The 21677-nt window shown below is 32.8% G+C and overlaps 1 protein-coding gene across 1 annotated transcript in view; it reads right to left on the bottom strand.

The window, feature by feature from the left end:
• The window catches only part of LOC118196148 (organic cation transporter protein-like), a 53506-nt gene that overhangs the window by 9726 nt on the left and 22103 nt on the right, over window positions 1-21677 (bottom strand). The window contains exons 2-8 of the mRNA XM_085818154.1: window positions 19630-19733; window positions 17531-17685; window positions 14546-14714; window positions 14178-14307; window positions 10407-10516; window positions 4904-5109; window positions 792-973 (exon numbers count right to left, since the gene is read on the bottom strand). Coding sequence (XP_085674280.1) covers window positions 792-973; window positions 4904-5109; window positions 10407-10516; window positions 14178-14307; window positions 14546-14714; window positions 17531-17685; window positions 19630-19733 — 1056 coding nt within the window. The remainder of the gene's footprint in view (window positions 1-791; window positions 974-4903; window positions 5110-10406; window positions 10517-14177; window positions 14308-14545; window positions 14715-17530; window positions 17686-19629; window positions 19734-21677) is intronic.

Raw genomic sequence — 21677 nt, 5'->3', positions numbered from 1 at the left:
AGAAATTAAGTGTAGTTATTATTTCGAATCTCATATATGAATGTTTTAGGGTATTCAATTAAAATCGAGATAACTTGGTTTTTACTTTCTTCTGCTTTCAGTGGAAATAGCGTGTTATACATTTTCTTTCTGATGCTTACTTAACACAGTTTCACACGGCTGGTACATAGAAATAAACACAAGAGAAATGGACTGTATTCCTCGCTTTTATCTTAATTACACTAATTTTAATAACGCGAAAATTGCTACAACATAGCGAGGCATTCCACACTGCTGTCATAAGAACGAAGTTCTATTCACCACTAGTTTAATTGCCAGCTGCAACAAGCATTAAAGAAAAACATTTCAAAACGATAATTCATAGTTTAATTACCTTACACTTCCGATTGGAGCGGATTGATGATTTTGTCATCAAATAAACAAACCAAACAATCTTTGATTTTTATAAGTTGCTTGCAATACCCACATGAACACCTTCATTATGTACATGAAATTATGTCCATTCATTACGTCCAGTACATGAAAATAATAATAAATAATAATAATATTCCTTTCTTCGCAGAAAACAAAGGTTTTGAAATTGTTTGACTAGTGTATGAATACTTTTGACACTGTCTTGCTGTTGTTGTTCAATAAACAAAATTTAAATTGTCTCTCTTCCTTCAACGGCTTAACTCTAACAGGTCTACGTAAAATATTTTTACTTCCCAAAATATCTTTTTTAGTAAACTTGAAACAATATAGAAGCAGACATTTGTAAAATATTATTTAGTAATGCTTAATAAACTTACCAATAAAATAATATAAGGAAGAAGAATCGTAACTATTGAAGCAACTGTGGCGCTCATTCCCATTCCCAAGGATCGTACTACTGTTGGATAGAGTTCAGAACTTTGCTGATATGTTACCATGAAAGCAGCCGCTCCGAAGAATTTACCAATCACTGAACATACAATATCAGCGTAGGGCATATCTAGAAATGAGCATTAAACAGTGTCACAAAAATGCTACTAATAAATAATAAATAAATGGTGTTCGAAATGTAAACAATTATAATTTTAACCTACAACAAAAGGCTCAGCGCCACAAAGAGCTCATTTTTTAATTAGAAACATGTCGATGTAGAATTAACAATTAAGAAAAAAGACAACCTTATTTTGGCAACGCTTATTAAAAAATATTCTTCTCGATTTCGAGGGTGATCAAATATCCCTTAAGCTCAAAACAATATTACAAAGATTTATTTATTTTTCTTTTCTAACAAAGGATACTTGGATTCTTTGCGACGAAATTTATTTGGATTATGATGAAATTAGTATGGTCTATGTACTATGTCAAATTATATTCATAATATATGTTGTAAATTTCGGTAGAATTATGAGAATTTAAAGAAATGGCCGACGATCTTTTACTGAGAGATGAAAAAATATCCTGAAAGTAGATCTGGCTACTGCAGATCTTGGCTAGCTGGATACCCCAGAATCCTAGCGAGCAGGCTGGTTGCATGGGCGTTTTCGAGGTTTTCCCCAGGTTTCAAGAGCATACTAACCAATTTCCCTTTGAAAGCACTCCACAGGAAGTCATTCTCCCCTTAGTGAGATAGCCCTTGAATGCTTTGCGACAATCAAACAAACCAAACAGCTTTTTAAGACGATTCTGATCACTCTCAAAATCGATAGAGGATTTAAAATCTAAGCCAGTCTACGTTTTCTGTTAACTTTTTAACTCCTCCTTCGAATGCGGCCTTTTTTAATGTTTACTCTTTTTCATCATACTTTCTGTGACTCGATATCAAAATTATTTTAATTTTACGTTTTTCTATTAGAATTATGGACGTGTAAATTGATGTATTTAGTTTAGTAAGGATGGGCTGAATCCTAAATATCTCAAAATTCGAATCTTCAAAAATTTTTCAATCGTTCTAATCTTCCATATATGAATAATAATAATAAAAAGAGAGAATGAAAATCCTTTGATTAGAATCAAAATTTTTTTAAAAAGCAGTACTTGAAGCATGTGTTTAATGAAAAACAAATGCAAAAATACAGTTTTTAAAACTACATGTATATTTATTAAAAAGAAATAAAAGACAAATAATAGTTGTAATTATAAAGCAAAAGAACTTCATAATTACAAATCTTGAATCTTACTGAAGTTAATTTTCGAAACATAGTTTGGGAAGGAGGACATAATTTAAGAAAGAACTAAATTTGTTTACAATTTTTAACATTTTTTTTAAGTAAATGCAGAAAGAAGAGGAATTTTTCAAAAATTAACGAAGATGAATATTAAACTTTGAATTCTACATTATTATCCAAAAATTAAGAAATGTCCTTTAAAAGTTAAAACCCCAGAATACCTCAGTACTCAGGTGTGCTGAGTACTGAGCACAAGGTCTCCTTGAGGTGATGCTAGTCATCTACATATCGATGAAATTGAAAAGGCTTCTGTTTTCTAATGTTTCCATTAGATTTTTAAAAAAGTTAATCTTTCCAAATTTTTCAGCTAAAACTTTGAAGAGTTTTTTTAAGGATAGAATTCGAAAGGTTCAATCGGTGGGAAAAGAGTGGCAATTCAAATTTCCGAATCTCTGTATCGAGGATTCGAAAGTCCGACGCTAGATTAAAATTAAAAATTACTACTACCACCACTACCTCAGTGACGTAACAGCCCTAATGGGCCAAGGCCTGCAGTGCCCGAAAATCTGCTTTCTTGACCGTGTGCCCGAGGTGCATAAGCATATACCATGAACAAGTGGTCAGCTTGGTCGCAGGACGCCAGTGTTTAGTCCCCAAGCGAACTTGGTACTCATTTTATCGACTCAAGTGATGAAAACCAAGGGATGAAGGGCTTAGTCGACCTTGCTCAGCCCTGGAATCGAACCCCGGACCTTTGGTGCTGCTGAGCGATGCGCTAAAATATTACTGCTATTGAGTCTAAGTATGATAGCAGACATTCAAGATTTAATCAGAACCGAATTATTTTCCAATATTATCTATCACTTTATTATTCCAAAGCAAATTAAGGTAATGTCATGTAGGTATTTAGAAAGTATATGTATGTAACAGAACTGTATTGTATGTCAGCAAATATGTATTAACAGAAGCATGTAAATAACTACTAATGTATATCTGCCCTTGTTTAGCCATGTACAATGCTGTTTTTAAAGATTCAATGATCGCTGGACCCGGCACTTTGGACGGGAGTCTACCCGGTGGCATTTGGTTCGCGGAACTGCCAACCGGATGGTCCAGGCGTTGGGTTTGGGCGCCTTGTGCGAGCCTTCCATGTGGCCTCTCTGGCTTTACTCTGGATAAGGGCGGACGTGGCTCTATATGCTAATTAACCTTAATAGTAAAGGGGTGGTGGCCACGTCCTCCGTCACTATCACTAGCTATCACTTTATGTATACCATGGCGCAGAGCTTATTAACACATTTTAAATTGGAATATTTTGCCAGCCTGATAAGAAGTAAAATAGCAGGCCAAAAATAAACTTGATAAGAAGCAAAATAGCAGACGACATTTCGTACACTCAGTCGCAACTGAGCACTGGAATGTGCATCAAAATATTAATTATGTTCATAGTTATTACGAAACAAAACCTATTACTGAATAATAATAGTATCTCAGTGTGTCAGGACTTCTGTTCCTTCTAATTGCCTTTGGAAATATCTGCAGATACTGAATGGGAGAAGAATTTTACTGAAATTTAACTGAATTTTACTGAAACTATGCTCGCGCGTGTGGAAGATACGACAAGAATGAGAAGGGTTAAATTACCCTTTATTTCTCCCAGTTTGCAGCCGTCTCCGGGATACAAAGACTAGCACTTATGGTCTAGAACGTAGAAAATAAGAAGTAAAACAAACTTAATTAAATAAAAACTAAACGTAGATACTTTACAAAGACTAGTAACGCGAAGATTGGCCTTTTATCTTCACGTATGTAGGGAGCAGAATGCAGGAAACTACAATACGTCTTTAAGCATCTACGTTTTGGCCTTAAAGGCAGATAGGAACTTACTGAAAAACACGCGCGTGGTAAAGCAGCGAGAAGTTTCCCTCTTAACTCTCTCTTTTGGTTAAAAACAATATCTTAAATACTTAACAATTTGCAAGCTCAGTTGCGTAAACAAAACTAATCGCGCTTATTCTGGCCGGAAAGGGAAAATGAGAGAGGATAGGAAAGTTTTAAAATAAAATAAACGTTAGTAAAACTTAAAACCCTTACAAGTGTTTCAGAATTTTTACTATTATGGTAATAAAATGACCCTGCTTCGACGATGTATTATGACCATTAACAAAAATAAACTACTGACGAAAATGAGGCTACTAAAAAGGACCTACGGAGTTGATTGCACGTATAAGACACTTTCCATATGCGCTTGCAAAAAATCTTTGATATAACAGAAAGAAATCGGCTTGATGTGATTCCCGAAAAAATAAATATGTGAGTAATAACATCAAACTTACGCGTACTTATAAACCATACCACTTTTTCTCCCAATATCTGTATATTACCCATGATCATTTGAAAAGTATCAGTCAGCTCTTGCTACCATAAAAGTAACATGGTTAGTTGAATTTTTTCTAAATAAAGGCGAGCAACTTTTCCTTGTACTTTCACTCTAAATTTCTCTCCAAAATTATATTTATGTCATTAATGATGATGATGTCCTGTCTACGGCAAAGTGCAATTATATAGCTTTGAAGCTGAGAAAAACAGCTTTGCAACCTAATGTCATTAATGAGCATGGAAAATAATAACAAAAATATTAAGATATACGAAAAATTAATTAATAACTTCTTTTTCTTATATCTCTTCAGATATTGCATGTAAAAAATTAAAGCGTCATAAAAATCTACTTAAATAGAATTTTAAAGTAATTCCTAATTCCTTACCTATACCAGGCAACATGCAGACGATTCCAGTCAAAGAAAAAGCACCGACTGCACACCATCGCCTTCCGATACGTCCCATGAAGTACCAGCTGGCTAAGTAACCGGGAATTTCAGCCAACGCCATGAAGAAAAAGTTGAGAAATTCGTTGCCGGCTAAATTATAGACATTTATCTGTAGACCATCATAGGCACAAATATCCGCTATCCTAGATAAAATTATACGATTATAATTATTATAATTATTACGATTATCATTTTCGTTCTTTTCATTTCTCTTTTTTCACAAACGAGACATTTCAGTTTTAGTTTATAAGGATATTTTATTAATGTTAACGAATTACTGATTGTGTAAACTTTAAATTTGCGTTCCTGTTTTGAAACTATCTATCATTTAAAGAAAAATCTAACGAAATGATCTAAAATTACATAGGATTCTAGGGAAAAAGAAAGATTATTTATCTTTGACTCTTTGAGAAAATACTGGGATAACTATTTTATTTTTCGTATGACGACCAATCGCGCTTATTGTAATAGATTCTTTGGAAGAAGCATTATATGGGAGTGTAATAGCTGAGAAAGAAATTGCCTTACATTATATATTTAGATAACCTCCGCACAAAGGTTCAAGTGAAATATATCTATAAACTCTTTCTGAGGAAACATTAAAGCTATTTTAGACAATAATGTTTCTAAAGATATTTTTAAACAAATCATAATATTGCTGCATGCAAAGGGTTGTAGACAGCCCCTTAAATTCTTCATCCAAATTAAAATTAGGCTCCAAAATTAGGCATATTACATCTACAAAATATATTGTTACCAAATGTACAGACGCGGTGAGATAGCTTCCCCGGAAGGCAGGTTTAGGGTTGCCATAAAATGGCAAGGGAAGTCAGGGATGCCACATTTGGCGAGAAATCGCCCATTTGGCGACAAAATTGGCGATATACCATGGACGGATGGAGAACCTTTTGGAACGAATTCTTACCGGTTAGCCCAGAAGTTCTCGAACACAAGTCGAAAGCTATATAAACCCTGCTGATCCGCAGTCAGTGTGTGTGCCTCGTCTAGCGAGCTGACAGTCATTGAGCGAGTGTCTCGAAGTCTAGCGCCGAGTTGGTCGTCGAGTGCATCGAGTGAGTCTTTTAGTGCATCGTCGAGTTTTGTCTTAGACTGTGCTGAGTCGAGAGCTATACTCTTGTGTATCGTCGAGTGCATCTCGAGTTGTAGCGTGGAGAGTCTCGGGAGTACGTGGAATTATGAGAAGGGCAGTCATTGAGCGAGTGTCTCGAAGTCTAGCGCCGAGTTGGTCGTCGAGTGCATCGAGTGAGTCTTTTAGTGCATCGCGAATTAGTGCATCGTCGAGTTTTGTCTTAGACTGTGCTGAGTCGAGAGCTATACTCTTGTGTATCGTCGAGTGCATCTCGAGTTGTAGCGTGGAGAGTCTCTGGAGTACGTGGAATTCTGAGAAGGACCAAGCAGAGTCGAGAGCTGAACTCTAGTGCTTTGCCTTGAGGCTGTCTCCACCGTTATAGCTTGGTAACCTGAAGGCTGTGTCGCTGATTGTTCCAGCGTGTTTATAGTACTTCTCCGACGACTGTATGAAAAGTGAACTTTGGAGCTGTCCTGATTACAATTGGCTTATTAAAGTGTGTTTCGATATTCCATCAAGTGCTGTCGTCGTTATTCGCTCCAAATCCGCACGAACCCCGTAACGAACGTACATAAAGGAAAAGAAAATTACGTAACAAGTGGTGTCAGAAAAAGAAAAACGCAACAATAAGTTTTTCTTTCCTCTTGGCTCAAAAAGTGAATAAAATTTTTGTTTAATCATTTATTTGCAACTAAAATCTTGAATTCCTTAGCTATTTCTATAGGAACTGCCTGTTGTTCTGTCACTTTAGAGGAAGCTGTCGCTACTTCTACAAGGACACATAAAGAAGATGATGGAAAGAAAACTGCATGACAAAATCATGCATGACAAAATCACCTGGAGTAATTTTGGAGAACGTATTATTATTTGTGGTGTTATGGGATTCATACAACATTCTAAAATAATAGAATATTACACTTAAGCGACTTCAAAGAATGTTTTTAGTAATATGTTTCTATTTCGCTTGAGGTGCAGTGGATATAAAAAGGCCAATGATGATATTTTTGCTCAACATTTCTCTACCGTGTTCGCATATTGTAAATCAATAAATTCCAAGCTACTCTCCGCCATTTCAAGATACTCTTTTTTCAAGAATAAATTAGAGTCATCTAATTTATTCGCACCTTCTGTATACGATATCTTCTGACTGCCCATCTTCTGTATAAGATAACATATGCCTTGAAAATAGAATGTCTGTATCAGGTTCTTGTTATATATCATTACTAATCATTATTATACTGGTATTCCTCCACCTGTTGAATTAAATTATATTAATGTAAATAATATAGCTCATCAAAGTTTATTATTTATTCATTTTAAGATACTGTTTTATTTGAGTGCAAGAAAAATGTCGCTGCCATGCTATGTATGATCAAAATTAAAATATATCACCATCCCATACCGCCATATCGCGGTAGATCCAAGAGAGTGACGTCACTTGCAAGTAACACGTGATCCAAGATGGCGGCTGTAAGCCAAAAGGCACTAGAACCGTGGCTTACTCTTAACAGCGTAGGATTTATATGTTACATAGCGTTGTTTCTAAAAGATGCATCAATAAAAATAAACAGTAATAATTGCAAATGCTAATCAGTAATGTGTATGCGAAAAAGTACTGAAGCCTTTGTCTCTTTTCGTTTCGTTTTTGAGAATGCTGTTATGAGGTCAATTGATAACATTGTTTCAAAGTTTGTTTTTCATACGTCAGAGCACAACCATGATGTTGGCCTTTGTTCTTGTCATCTGTATCGTAACTTATGCTCTGAGTTCTTTAGCCCAAACGGCTAATATTCACAGCTGTAAATGCAAATCATATACTACAGTATTCCCTATGCAATTCAGGTTTCTGAACCCTTAAATCTAAATTAATTTAATTACTACGATTATTTGGCAAAATATGAAACACGGTGAAAAGTGAATTATATTAATTAGAGAATTTATAGGACGATCAAAACTAAGTAAAAGCAACAGAAGCATAAATCTAAGAAAGTCTGAACAAGTTTCTTTTGTTAACGACTGAGACTGAAGAACACTAAAACACTAGAGTTAGGCTCTACAGTCACTAGAGTTCGGAGTTAGCTTCTTGAATAATAAGTTAAAACAACAAAAATTTTTCAATACCTTGTTGTAAATACTGAAAAAGAAAAAAATATTTGAAATAATTTATTTGAAAGTATTAGTATTTTCTCCCAGGAAGATTAAGAAAAGTCGAAAATTCGATATATTATGGAAGCAGTAAAATGTGAATTTCAAAATACGAAATAACCTTTCAAACATATTAGCTAAATCATTCAGATGAAGTTAAATGCTCATGAGGAAGATATGCACTATCTAGCGAGAGATTTCAGAAATTTCTTTTATTTTGATCATCAGTCTGTAACAAAATAGAATAATAGTCTAATCCCGTAGTACCGCTCTTATGTTATGGAAATATTTCCAGCTTTTAATAATAATCATATTTATTTATGCATTATATAAACTAATATCAACGTATGGGTTAAAAAATTAAACGGAATTGATAAATTATAAAATTCAATATTAAAACCCTCTGAGCGGCCAGGAATTTTGCTGAAGACATCCTAAATTTCCCAAAACTGCTATGAGAACAATTTTTTTTTTATTTTAATGTAAAAACTCTCCTGGTATTTCATACCTGGATGTGCGTGCTTCTGATATAGTGCCGTAATTTCTTTGACATATTTTAATATGCACGTATATATACGTTCTTACAGATATCACAAAAATATTCTTGCCGCTTAGAGGGTTTAAGATTTATAAATTTCATTTTCTTAAGAGAAGAAGCATAGCTTAAGAGAAGAAGATAGAAGAAGGGACATACAAGCTCAATTTTCTTAATGTCGATTCTAGCATTTCCAATTCAAAAATGTTCCAGAATAAGAATGGAATATTTTCGAAAACAACTTCTACATCGTGGACAGGGAAGTTTTTATGTACATGAAATCTAACATTTTTATATAGATGCTGCAAGGTAAATGTTTTAGTTTGTAAAATGCTCACGACGCTTTAATGAATTAAATACAAAACGTCCTATATCATTACATGTAAAATACGGAGAAATATGCTTAATTAATACTTTCAATTAACCAAATACAAACTCAAAGACGTGGTTATTCAATCAGTATAGAAACAGATACAACTTTTATTTTTCAGTTGTACATGAATTTGATTTAAAATTTTTAATTCCAGGTCCCGGAAAAATTATCACAGTAAATTTATTTTCGAATACCTGCAAAAGTGTTCCCGCAGAAAATAGATTCGTTTCATGCTTAAGGGAACTTGTACACCTTAAAACCCATAAGAATTTCGAATATGTGACTGTTGCAAGAATCGGGATGACGTATTTATTTTAAAAGCTATTACTTCCAACTTTTCACAGCTGACTACATAATATAGCTGCTTTTTGAAATAGTAATCAGAAAATTTGTGTTGCCACAAATATTTTTAGAATTTAATCCGCTTTGTGACAAAATGTTTCGTCATGTTTTCACCTTGTGCGCACAGCTTAAAACATTCTGTTGCATAATTTAATTCTATATTTAATATATAGCTTTTATAAAATTTGAAAACTACTGTGAACCAAATCTTCTAAGAATTTCCTGTTAAATTTTTTTTTGGGAGTTGAGTTTATAAAATGTATTTTAGTAACAACATCTGTAATGTTTTAGTGCATAAAGCTTTTTAATATTAAAATATTCATCAGATTTTTGGTTCAGTTAGAAAATAGTGCCCATATAAATAATTCCATCAAATTTCAAGTAAGTATCATTCGCCATTTTTAAAATATCATGCGCGCAAGGTGAAAACATGAGGAAACATTTTGTCACAAAGCGGACTAAATTAAAAAAATATTTGTGGCAACACAAACTTTCTGGTTACTAGTTCCCTAAGGAGACGTATTATGTAGTCAGCTGTAAAACGTTGGAAGTAATTGCTTGTAAAATAAATAAAATATCCAAATTCTTGCAACAGTCACGTATTCTAAAATCATAATAAGGGGTTTAAGGTGTATGAACCCCCTTAAATTAAGACATTATAAAATGTTTACTCATAACACTTTTCTCTCCATTTCAAGTAAAATTTAGGTTTTCTACTAAAGTCATTATCTATTTAAGAAATATTATAATTAAAAATGCACAATGTATCGTACATCTCGTAACTTAATATGTAGAAAAGAAAACCCGCTTTCGTTTTCAAAGAAATTATATAAATACATGGTAAAATATTTTTAAGTAAATGCATACATATGAATTGAATTAAATGAAACTAAATGAATAATTTACAGAATTTGATACCATTTGCATTATTTGCTTACAGTGAAATCGTACTTACCAACATAAAGTTATGATTAAAAATTTTTTGCGTAGCTGGGGATATTTGAGAAGATCCAATGACGAGGATTCTTGTACAGTTTTGTCTGCTTTCAATTTCTCTCCTAATTTCTAAATAAAATATTAAAGCCGTATTTAATACAATAACAGAAAATTTCCTCTAAAAACTTAATGCACATTGAATCTTTTGTTATGTAATACTAGAAAGCCCGGCGGTCATACGAAATAACCCCTGTTCTAGATATTATAAATTGTAATTAAAATGATTTGTGCAAAGGTGTCTGCTAATTCAAACTGAATTTCCCAGGGCAGGCGGCGAGGACACCCCTTTGCTCACTGCCACACGGGGTTTCCCACGTTCTACTTGCTTAATTGCTTAAAATAGAGTGCAATGAAGGAAACCACTGGCGGTACATTTCTTAAGAGCTACCGCTAGCTCCATAAATAAAGGTGATTTAAATAATAAAATGTTAATTCAAATGTTAAAATCTCTTTGTACACAGCATTTCTTGTCTAGATCTTTCCATTATTTTTAAGCTCGCTTTGCAGAGGACCATCCATTATTTTTAATTTTACGTGTGTTCTTTCACGAACTCTTGAACGGGCGACATAAAGTTGACCGTGTCCAAATACAGGCTCATGTAAAAAAATGCCAACACGCTTAAGCGTTTGGCCCTGAGACATATGGATAGTCATAGCAAAGGCAAGTTTTACATGAAATTGTCTACGTCTCTATTCAAACGGCAACCATGTGCCGTGGCGACTTCAGCCCATTGGCTAGTACAGTTACGCAAGCAACCCATAAACTATCGGCGACAAACAGACACTTAAGCCGCATATAATAAAGATATTTATTTATTTCATTTTATTGGTTCTTTCATCATTGCCGGCTTTTGCCGGTTGCATATTTCCGAATTCTATTATATATAGATGTTAAATTTATTTATTAAATGTTAAATGCACGTGCTCTTGTATTTTTAATTTTTCCGGCTTAGGTTTCTCATAGTATTAGTCACGCGCTGCACTGCACGGGTAATAAAACAATTTACAGTTACGCAAGTAACCAATAAACTATCGACGACAAACACTTAAGCCGCATATATATAAGATTATACGTAATAACAGGAATATAATCTTTTTTTCTTTTTATGGTTATATTTTTCTATATTGTTATATTGTTATTGTTATATATTGTTATAGTGATTTTATATTCTTACGTTCTTTCTGCATGAAAACATAACAGACTTTTTTAGTAAAATTAATTTTATAAACTCAACCCCCCCCCCCCAAAATAAAAATTTAACATGAAATTCTTAGAATTTTTGGTTCGCAGTCGTTTCCAAATGTTATAAAAGCTACATATTTTATATGGGATTAAATTATGCAACAGAATGTTTTAAACTGTGTGCGCAAGGCGGAAACATGACGAAACATTTTGTCACAAAACGGATTAATTATAAAAATATTTGTGGCAACGCAAACTTTCTGATTACTATTTCAGAAAGCAGCTATATTATGTAGTCCGCTGTAAAATGTTGGAAGTAATTGCTTTTAAAATAAATAAGTTATCCCAGTTTTTGCAATAGTCACATATTCGAAAATATGGTGGGTTTTAAGGCGTATGAGTCCTCTTAAGATATCATAATGTTTGCATTGAATTTTTAACTTATAATATGTCAAGCTATTGTTAATTACCTACGATGAGAAGAATGAATATAAGTAATATATTATGCATAAATCGTATATTTTTAAAGATTTATATAAAAGATGTCCCCCACAAATTTAAAAAATTTACTATTCAGAAACAACTATGTAACCATCTTCAGTGAAAAGTGCATGATATTTGTGGACTCATTTTTATTTTGTGGACTTCCTGACATCAATAAATTTTCATAAAAATTTCATTGTGAAAGGACTTTAAAATAAAAAGTTCAATGGACATTTTGAAGACACTTGGAATTTTATGATTATAATTTGTAATTTAATATTATTACACTTATTATTATCTTATAATTCTAAATAGGATGTTTATTTATAAATTATATGTTTATTTATTAATCATGGGTTCTGTTGTAAAAAGTATATAATTAAGCAATTTCTAACTATATGAGGAAGATCATAAATTATGATAGGGCATAGTTAAAGCCTGTAAGCTGTGGAAGCCCAAATTTGAAATTTGGAATTTGTTTTATTATTGAGTTCCTATTTTGTAAAACTTTAACGAATTTTTGAGTAACAAACTCAACGATTTAAAAGTGAGCAATAGCAACACTCTACGGCAGGGAAAAAACCTTTTTATCTCCAGCGGTCGCGGAACTGTGTATCGGAAGTTCTAAAGATAAGCTCATTTTAAAATTATTTTGCGACATTGCTATTGAACTGAAATTTATGGTTTAAGTGCGAAGAACATGATATTTAATAAATAAAGGTAACACACAAAACGTTAAAAAAACGCCCCTTTGGACGTAATTTAAAATCTGAAACCTTCCAGATTTTTTTCGGGGAAGCTTGTAATTTTTTTTATTTTAATTTTAATTTTAATATCAATATATGTCCATATTTCTTTAAATTTTTAAAATTGAATTAATTTCATATGGAATCATTTTGTGCATTTTTATTTCATATGAATTGAGAGCTGTTGCGTCGGGGCGGCGTTCAGAACTTTCGGATGAACTATTATAATTAAATCATTTAAGACGGCTCATTAGCTAATTTTGGATGAACAGAAACGCGATGGTCTTTCTGAGGGAAGAGATTCAATTGAATTTGGTCTACCTCCTCTTTATAACGTTGAATCAGATTTTGATTATATTCTTCCTCCTAATTTTTTATATATTTATATTGTTTTCAACATCATTTTCGGTTTGAAAACAAGTAGTTTATTTTTTTATTAGCAAATTTTGGGATTTTTCTGGTTTTAATTTTATTTTTTTCATGTCTTTGCGAATTAAGTTCTAAATTTCTTCCTCTTTTGTCTCTCCCTCCCTGTGTATATACTTTCATAAAGACATCACAAAAATCTTCTAGGTTTTATATATACGGCGATTCCGGTCATACAGGTTTAAAGGACATCAGAAAAATAGCCAACAGCATGTGTTGGAAACTGTAATACCTAAACAAGCTTAACGCGGAATTTACAAGAAAGCAGCCAATAATTGCGCAAACTTCACTGCACTTGTAAAGTATGAAATCTTAATGGACGATTTTTCATTCTTCCGTACTCTGCCCATCTTCTATGACAAGAAGGACCTCGTATGTTGTCTGGATTGGACACTGCCACTTGGAAGCTGACGCTATTCTCAAATTGGGAATACATGTCTGCCCCCGTCTGCCTGGATTTTCCTCTAGAGTTATAGATGGCATATTTCATGTATCATACCATCTCAAGTTTCGTAAAGACTCTGTATTTGCTCTAGAAGGTACTGCTCAAGAAGTAAAGCCCCAAAAGAACAATGCAGAATCGAATCGCAATATCGCAGTATTGCAGTAAGGTGAGAGAACCGTTTACAGAACTGCCTTGCAATCAGTAATGATTATTCTGAAGACATTTTAGCAAAAATCTAGAATAAAAACACTTGAAATAAATCGCATTTGTTGAATACTCGTACATAATACAATAATATATTGATGACTTATAGAAGAATTTCTATGGAAACACGAAGGCCCAGCTTCAGATGATTTGGTATAACACGTACTTAAAACTAATTGCAGCAAAAGAAAATGTGTCTTTACAGTTTTGAAACAGGACGTACGAAGCTTTATGGGTTATTACCTCTATTTTCTGTGAAAGAACTTTTGGATCATGAGGTTTTCCATTTTTTTCCGCAACTTTTGTCATGATCACCAGTGCTTCATCATATTTTCCCTGGGAGACGAGCCAACGAGGAGATTCTGGAAGCATTCTGAAAATGATTAAACCAAAGACGTTATCATATTATAATACATTTTTCTTAAATGAAATGTAAAATAACTCAACTTAGAATAACTATTTAAATTGACAGTTAAAATCATTTACAATATTAATTTGCAAAGGATATGATTTGTTAAGAGTTCATAACAACACTGGGAGATTTAAGAAAGAAATACAGAACAAACGAGTCAAAACAGAGAAAGGAAAAGAATAACGTAAATTAGACTCACTTCCAATAAAGTAAATACACAAGAGTCACTGATGAAGTGATAAGTCCTAACGTAACCCAGCTTCGGGCTAAATAAGCGATTAAAGGCAAAAAACAAAGGCCTACTGTCCATGCAATATTTGTGATGCCATTCATATGAGTTCTCACCTCGGGTGCCACAATTTCCAAAACTGAAAGAAGGAATTACAGTTAGGATTTCTAAAACCTGGATATGTAAAATACATATCAGTATACACACTGTTCAACAAATTATTCAAGCAGAAAAATACATACTTCTATAGGTATTGGAAAACATTTTATTTATAATAAAATTGGTCATATAATTTAGTAAAACAGGAAGATTTTGAGCAATTGTTAGATCGGATTATTAATGCGCATAGTTTTATACATATTTGCTCACTCTTATACCGCACTCTTGTCCCCTTGTATGGAACGTTTTAGTATATTTTGCTACTAGTATACATAATTTTTTAAATGCAGTTAATTAAAATTTACTTAATTTTATATCATTTTGAAGTAATTAAGCTAAAAAAGGAAAATGTGTATTTGCTTTTACTAATTCAATCGTATTAGAATTTGGATGATCTTTCCCTTATTAGCTAAACATTAAACAAATATTAGTCTTCAAATTTATGAAATGGATGAGTGTGAGGATTCTTGCGTAGCTCTTCTAGTATACTTGGTTATATACTTATAAGAAGCATTATAGTCATAGCTCTTCAAATCCTTCTTTTGTTCCTTAGACCAAAAAGCGAAGTTCATAGATTATTTATTTTTATTAAAATAGTACTCGATTATACACCATTATCCCTCATGCATCAAAAATGCATGAGATTGGAGCATGAAAAAAATTCAAAAATAAAATTACAAAAAGATAAAACAGTAATTAACCTCATTACAATAACAATAACTACATCGAAACTGGAAAATTGCGTAACATATTACTACATTAAGCGTTAAATTTAGCCGCTCCATCAACTCTCAACTCGCCGATATCGACTGTATAGTTTTCTTACTTCAACGAGGAACATTTTAACAAACGATCTCAGTCCACCTGAAAATTCTGGTAGCACAAAGTGCACAAGGGACTGTTATATATATAAATGCAATGCAGATGTTGAGCGAGGCAATCATGACCGGTCTCCAAACGAAATGCCGCAACTGCGATGGATCTGGGAGATTACAAGTCGAGACCCTCCAGTACTTATTCTTAATTTCTTCAAAATTAAATTTTTTCCTCACAGCATTTACTATTCTTTTCACAAATGCAAATAGTACCTCATTATTATTTGATTGCAAAATTTCAGTTCCATTTTTTAGCTTCCTTTTTTATCAGCCCGTTCATTACCAGTTATTCCAATGTGAACCAGGATCCACTGTAAGACAACAGCCATCGCTTTTAAGGGTAAAAGATAAACAGTTTTTCTGCAAGATTCAATAATTTTTGATTCCACAATATTATGTAGAAATCGGTTAAATGGCTGAAAGGGAGTCTGAAAGAAGAAAAATATTTCTTTATTCGGATAAATTCTAACAATAATTTATTCAAATTACAACTCTAATTGTCTCTATTTTACCATTGAAATTGGTTCGAAATGTACCAAGAGAAGAATAGAATTCAAACATCTCTGAACAGACACCAACCCAAAATTCACGAGCATTTTCGATCCATCAATATATATGTAAAGCCAATTAGTGTTTAGACACCTGGAGTAAATTGTCTCCATGGCAGCTCCTTTTAGTTAGCCATCCATTTATGATAACTCTGTTTTAGCATTTATCAAATAACATTCAATTTTAATAGGTTCTAGGTGGATAAGTCTTGTTGGTTTTAATTGTTCGTTTCTTGGAACATCCAGTAGGGAGTGGTCTAATTTCAGTTTTAAACATTTCTGCAAAAATCCATCCTGATTCTTCAGTCTTCTGGATCTAGAGATATCGTAATTTTGGAATGGCTCTGTCGATGACAATCTGATTAATTTCTTATAGAGTATTTAAGTTCTCTTCTGAACAGTTACTCATAAATAAGATAACTGGTAGTAATCTACATAAAGTATCAGCTTTGGAGGGAAGGACGTGACAGATCATTGCCATGTGGAACTTCCAAATTCTTAAATTCTCAGTTATGCACGCAGATAATTTGATTTTGAAATTTTTATCTTTTCTCGAATTCGAGGAGGACCGTCAGGGCAGACTTCGAGGAGCACTTGTGAGTCCTGAACCACAGACTGGGAAACACTGCTTCCTGATGTGGACAGGTTTAAAATTCCAGGAGGACCATCAGGGCAGACATCGAGGAACACTTGTGTGTCCTGAACCACAGACTGAGAAACACTGCTTCCTCATGTAGACAGGTTTAAAATAGGAAGGTTTTCTATTTTAAATCTGCCCATATCATTAATTATCATAATTTCTTTAACTACTTAGCTATTTCTTTATTTCTCGGTCTATTCCTTATAAAAATTCATTAATAATTATTGAGTAGATTTTAGCTAGTCTTAAAACTGCCAATTATACATAGGAAAGTAGCACGGCCATTTCAATATTAAGATAGGATCCACTAAGCCCCAACATTTTCAGCCAAATAGAAACCAGTTTTGTAAACAAATCCTATACATTACTATGAAGATTAACGAGGTCGAGTAGCTGTCCATTAACAAATTCATTTTTCCACCGGCATTCAGCTTTTTAAGTTAGGATGTCGATCTAATAATTATCGTACAAAACGTTTTTCTAACTTTCGTAGTTCTTCTAAAGGATCATTTAATGTAAATATAGTAAATCACTCTAATAGATTAACTCTGACTAGCTAAAACTGGCATTAAAAATATTTTTGAAAATTTCAGATTGGCTATTTTGATGCTAAATGGGCCGGCTGCAGTGTTATTCTTAATACATTTTTGATTCCATTTTTGTTTTTAAAGTATCTATAAATGCTACATCGAATAATATACAATTTTTATTATTTTATAAAACTCATGCTTACCTATTATATATGGTAGCTGAAACACAGAAGGCATGAGGCTCCCATTGATAGTTTTAAAGACAATGAAGGCTGTGAAATTTTTCATTAAAACTGAGCCTATCGCAGACACAGCTGTTACAAGAATAGTTATGAAAAACGTGATTTTTCGACCAATCCTGAAAAGAAAATAGAAACCCCACCTTACATTTTGTACAAGAAGTGCATTTAAAGCTACGAGTAATGTCATTAAAATATTAGTTTACTACATTATTACTCGCAGAAATTCTACAAAATGCCATTCTATGATGGAAATCATCGAGGACTAATTGAAGACTATTAAAAAATACTCCTTACTTCATAAACATCACCTAAACGACTCCAAAATCGTTTAAGAAGTGCATAAACACCCTTGTATAATATAATATAATATAAACTGATCAATACGTTTCACTACAATCTCCATAGATACTCTTTTAACTTATTCTATTAACATACGAGACCTTTTTCTAAGCTGAAATTTCAATTTTATTTGCATGCATTTGCGAACGCCCCCCCCCCGAATATGATCTCTAACTTCCAAATTAAAGATTTCGGTCAGACTTTGTCGTAGCAGAATTAAGTAATGTTTGCAAGACTGAAATTTTATATCTAAAAATACCAAAGCTTGAATATTTCTGCCATTGAAGACAATTTTGTATATGGAGGCACATTCATGGTTACGATCACATGTAGTAAGAATAAAAGTGGCATAAGAGCTTTTATGAGTTTTAGTTTATAAGGTAGTATTTCTCCCGCCTTCTTAGCGGTGCCTTCGTTGTGTAGTGGTCTGCACGCTTGGCCGATATTCCAGACGTTCGCGGTTCGATTCATCTTTCTTGCTTTCAAAATACCTAATGTCTCCACAGTGCACTAATATATCCAGTGCACCTATTAATGTATCGAATGCACCTTTTATATAACGTATGTATTAATGTAATGTAGGTGCGCCTGTATTATTTATGTATATAGTTATAAGCTGCGTAATGTGCACTGGTACAGTTTTGCAATATGTCTGTAAAGTTTAGCAAATTTTATTATAGTATGTATTAATATATCGAGTGTACTATTAATGTATAATGTATTATGTAATTATATTGATATATCGAATGCACCGTTCATGTTATGTATGTATCAATGTAATGGACGTGTGTATGTGTTATTAATGTATAATGTATATAGCTATAAGATGCGTAATGCGCATTGGTATTGCTCGCCAAAATGTCTGTAGAGTTTAGGTACTTTTTTTTTTATTGTATGGCTTAAATCGAGTGCACTATTAATGTATAGTGTATCAATATATCGAAGGCACCTTTTATGTTATCTGTGTATTAATGTATTGTATGCAAGTAATATTAATGTATAATATATATATAGCTATAGGTATTGTATAATATATTTAGCAATGCGCATTGATACCGCTCTGCAATGTCTGTAGAGTTGAGAAAATTTTATTATTATACGTATTAATTTATCGTCTATGCATCGACTATTGTAATAGTGCACTGTATAATGTAATACGGTGAACTACTATTGTGGTAATTCAACATAGTAACAGCACTTTTTGATGTAAGTATCTTTTTATTGTGTAATAAGCACTGTTGTTGTAGGAATCTGCCATACCCCTGTTTTCCTCCATCTGACCCTGTTTGCAATATTCTTTTTCTGGACAGTTGCGGGATTCGGACGATACCCGAATAGTCATTGAAAGCCGCCCAGGTATCCGACCCCTGCTCTCACCTGTCACCTGTCTCTACAGTGACGCCTGATCTAAAAGGGGTGTTGGATGATGATTCTCCTCACCAAGGATTTGGCGATTGGGTCCCCTAAAAACCCCGGTCGCCCTTTAAAAGGAGTGTATATAAGGTATTCCTCCCGCCTTCATTCGTCTCCCCGCGAGGGCGCTACATATTTTTCATCTCTCCTGCTTCCAAAATACCTAATATCTCTACAGGTTTATATAATGCTTTGTTCCTCACTTTTGTAGTAACATATATATTACATATCAGTAAGAGGGAAAATATATTTGTTTTTATAAATAATGATATTTTTACATATATGAAGCATTATTGTTGAAGTCTTACCTATCAGATAAAGCTCCATACATTGGGGTTCCAAGAATGCTTCCCACATAAAACATTGTTTGGATGAATTTTGTGTAATGATAATCACTGCATACTAGATCCCACTAATAACAAGGAAGAAGAAGAAAAATCTCTTAATTGCAATTGAATAATAACTTTTAAATGCGTATGAAATAGGAAATGACATTGCTATGATTAATTACATTTCAAGTATGCTATATTTAATTATATTTCTAATACTTACTTTCTAAGTAAAATTTATTTTTTTATCCATTACACGATACTATTTCAAAGTGTTCAAAGGCAAACTTATACAAAATGTAAAACATCGTTATAAGCGATATCCAAAACTTAAAAATATATATATCAAGCATAGCATTGCAAAAATAAATAAAATATGAGTAAAATAAACATCTGGTAGTGTTTTCTAAGATGATCATTTTTATCTAATTATAACAGCTTCTAACAAATTGCGTAGAACTTCCAATTTTTGTTTTCACTTTTTTCAACCTCTCTGCTATAAAATAAAGAATTATATGCCATCTAAACTTTCGTTGCAAATCCGAGAGAAGGATAGGTTCAAAGATATACAATTCGGAACATATGATTTCTGAATGATAAAGGTGTGCAACTCGACCGGATGATTTCCAAAACTTGAGCTCGATGTTTTCTTTATCTCAGCGTCATAGCCGAAAAATTCCGTACGGAAAGCTGTCTTCTATATTCATTATACATGAAAATTTCTGCTAGCTTTTAAATGTATCTGATATCGGTTTGGATGTATATTGGAAGAAAAGGAATCAAGGTACCAAGAAAATATCACTTATTCATGACATTTTTAGGAACTTTGAAATTTCAGGACTAAACCCGTAACGCTCAGAGGGTGTTAACAAAGATTTTTTTCTGTTAATTTTCTCACGTGTCCTTGCTTTACCAGCATACTTAAAATTTTCCTATGCCACTGTTTGAACCATCGTGTAAAGTGGGAAAAAATATCTCTTAAACAGTGTTGATAGAAAACTCTTAGTTTCAGTAATTCTAATTTTCAGAAATATTTTAATTAACATTTCACATTTGTTATTTAAAATTCTAATATTAAATTATGGATGGGTTAAAAAGTTTTGCACATTTCTCAGGCTGTAATTTTTCCTCTTTTATAATGATAGAGATAAAAGCCAAATTTTTAAAATTTGTTAAATATGCTGTAGTGTGGCTTTAAGTAAAAAGAAGATTACCCGTTCTTCAATGGGCATTGTGTGACCTTCTTTAAAAACATGGTTTCGAGGCTATTGTATTGTAATTCGATACACTACTTCCCACTAAAACTTCTAAAATTTTAATTTAATTAATTTATTATATACTTTCTTTGTTGCTAGACAGAATTATTTTCATATTTTCCAAAAAAAAAAAAAAAAAAGTAGACTTATTCCAAGAGCCTTCTGCCCCTTTTGCAAATCATTTTTCTCATTATTTGTTTATTTATTTATTTTTAAGGAAGATTTTGCATTCAATTTTCATTTAATTTTATAAATATAAATATCCCTTTCAAATTTTTGATACGAAACAATAGAGTTTAAGGTTTGACTGGCGTTCAAATTTACTTTCAATGAAATCTGCCGTACGATTTATAATTAATTCCTTGTACGAAGTAAAGGACGCATTGTAATCTTGAGCAAAATTTCGGCATCACATTTCAAAGAAAATATCTCTTTCGACCGCCATCGAACAACTCTTTAAGCTTTTGCTTGACGTCTGTACGTACGGACAGAATAAAGGATTCTTTTCCACAAAATGGATTCAGAAGAGATATCTTCGTGACGTCAGTACGTGTACGTGCGTATGTATGTATCTCGCATAGCTCAAAAGCTAAATAAATGTTTTTCGTAGAAATAAATTTCTATGCATATTTGACTGTGAATGCGTCTTAAAATCCAACGGACATGTCTGAACTATCTTCTTGAAAGTATATTTAAATTACTTGATAAAATGATAAGAGATTTTTTAAACAGTTAATCGATTATATATTGGCCTTTAAATGTTCTCCCTCA

This window comes from Stegodyphus dumicola, chromosome 6 (genome assembly GCF_044657685.1).
Source record: "Stegodyphus dumicola isolate Sdum_Otavi_A_Nest chromosome 6, ASM4465768v1".
Classification (NCBI taxonomy): Eukaryota; Metazoa; Arthropoda; class Arachnida; order Araneae; family Eresidae; genus Stegodyphus; species Stegodyphus dumicola.
The sequence above is the reverse complement of the archived record's forward strand: the minus strand, read 5'-3'. Positions and strand labels throughout refer to the sequence as shown.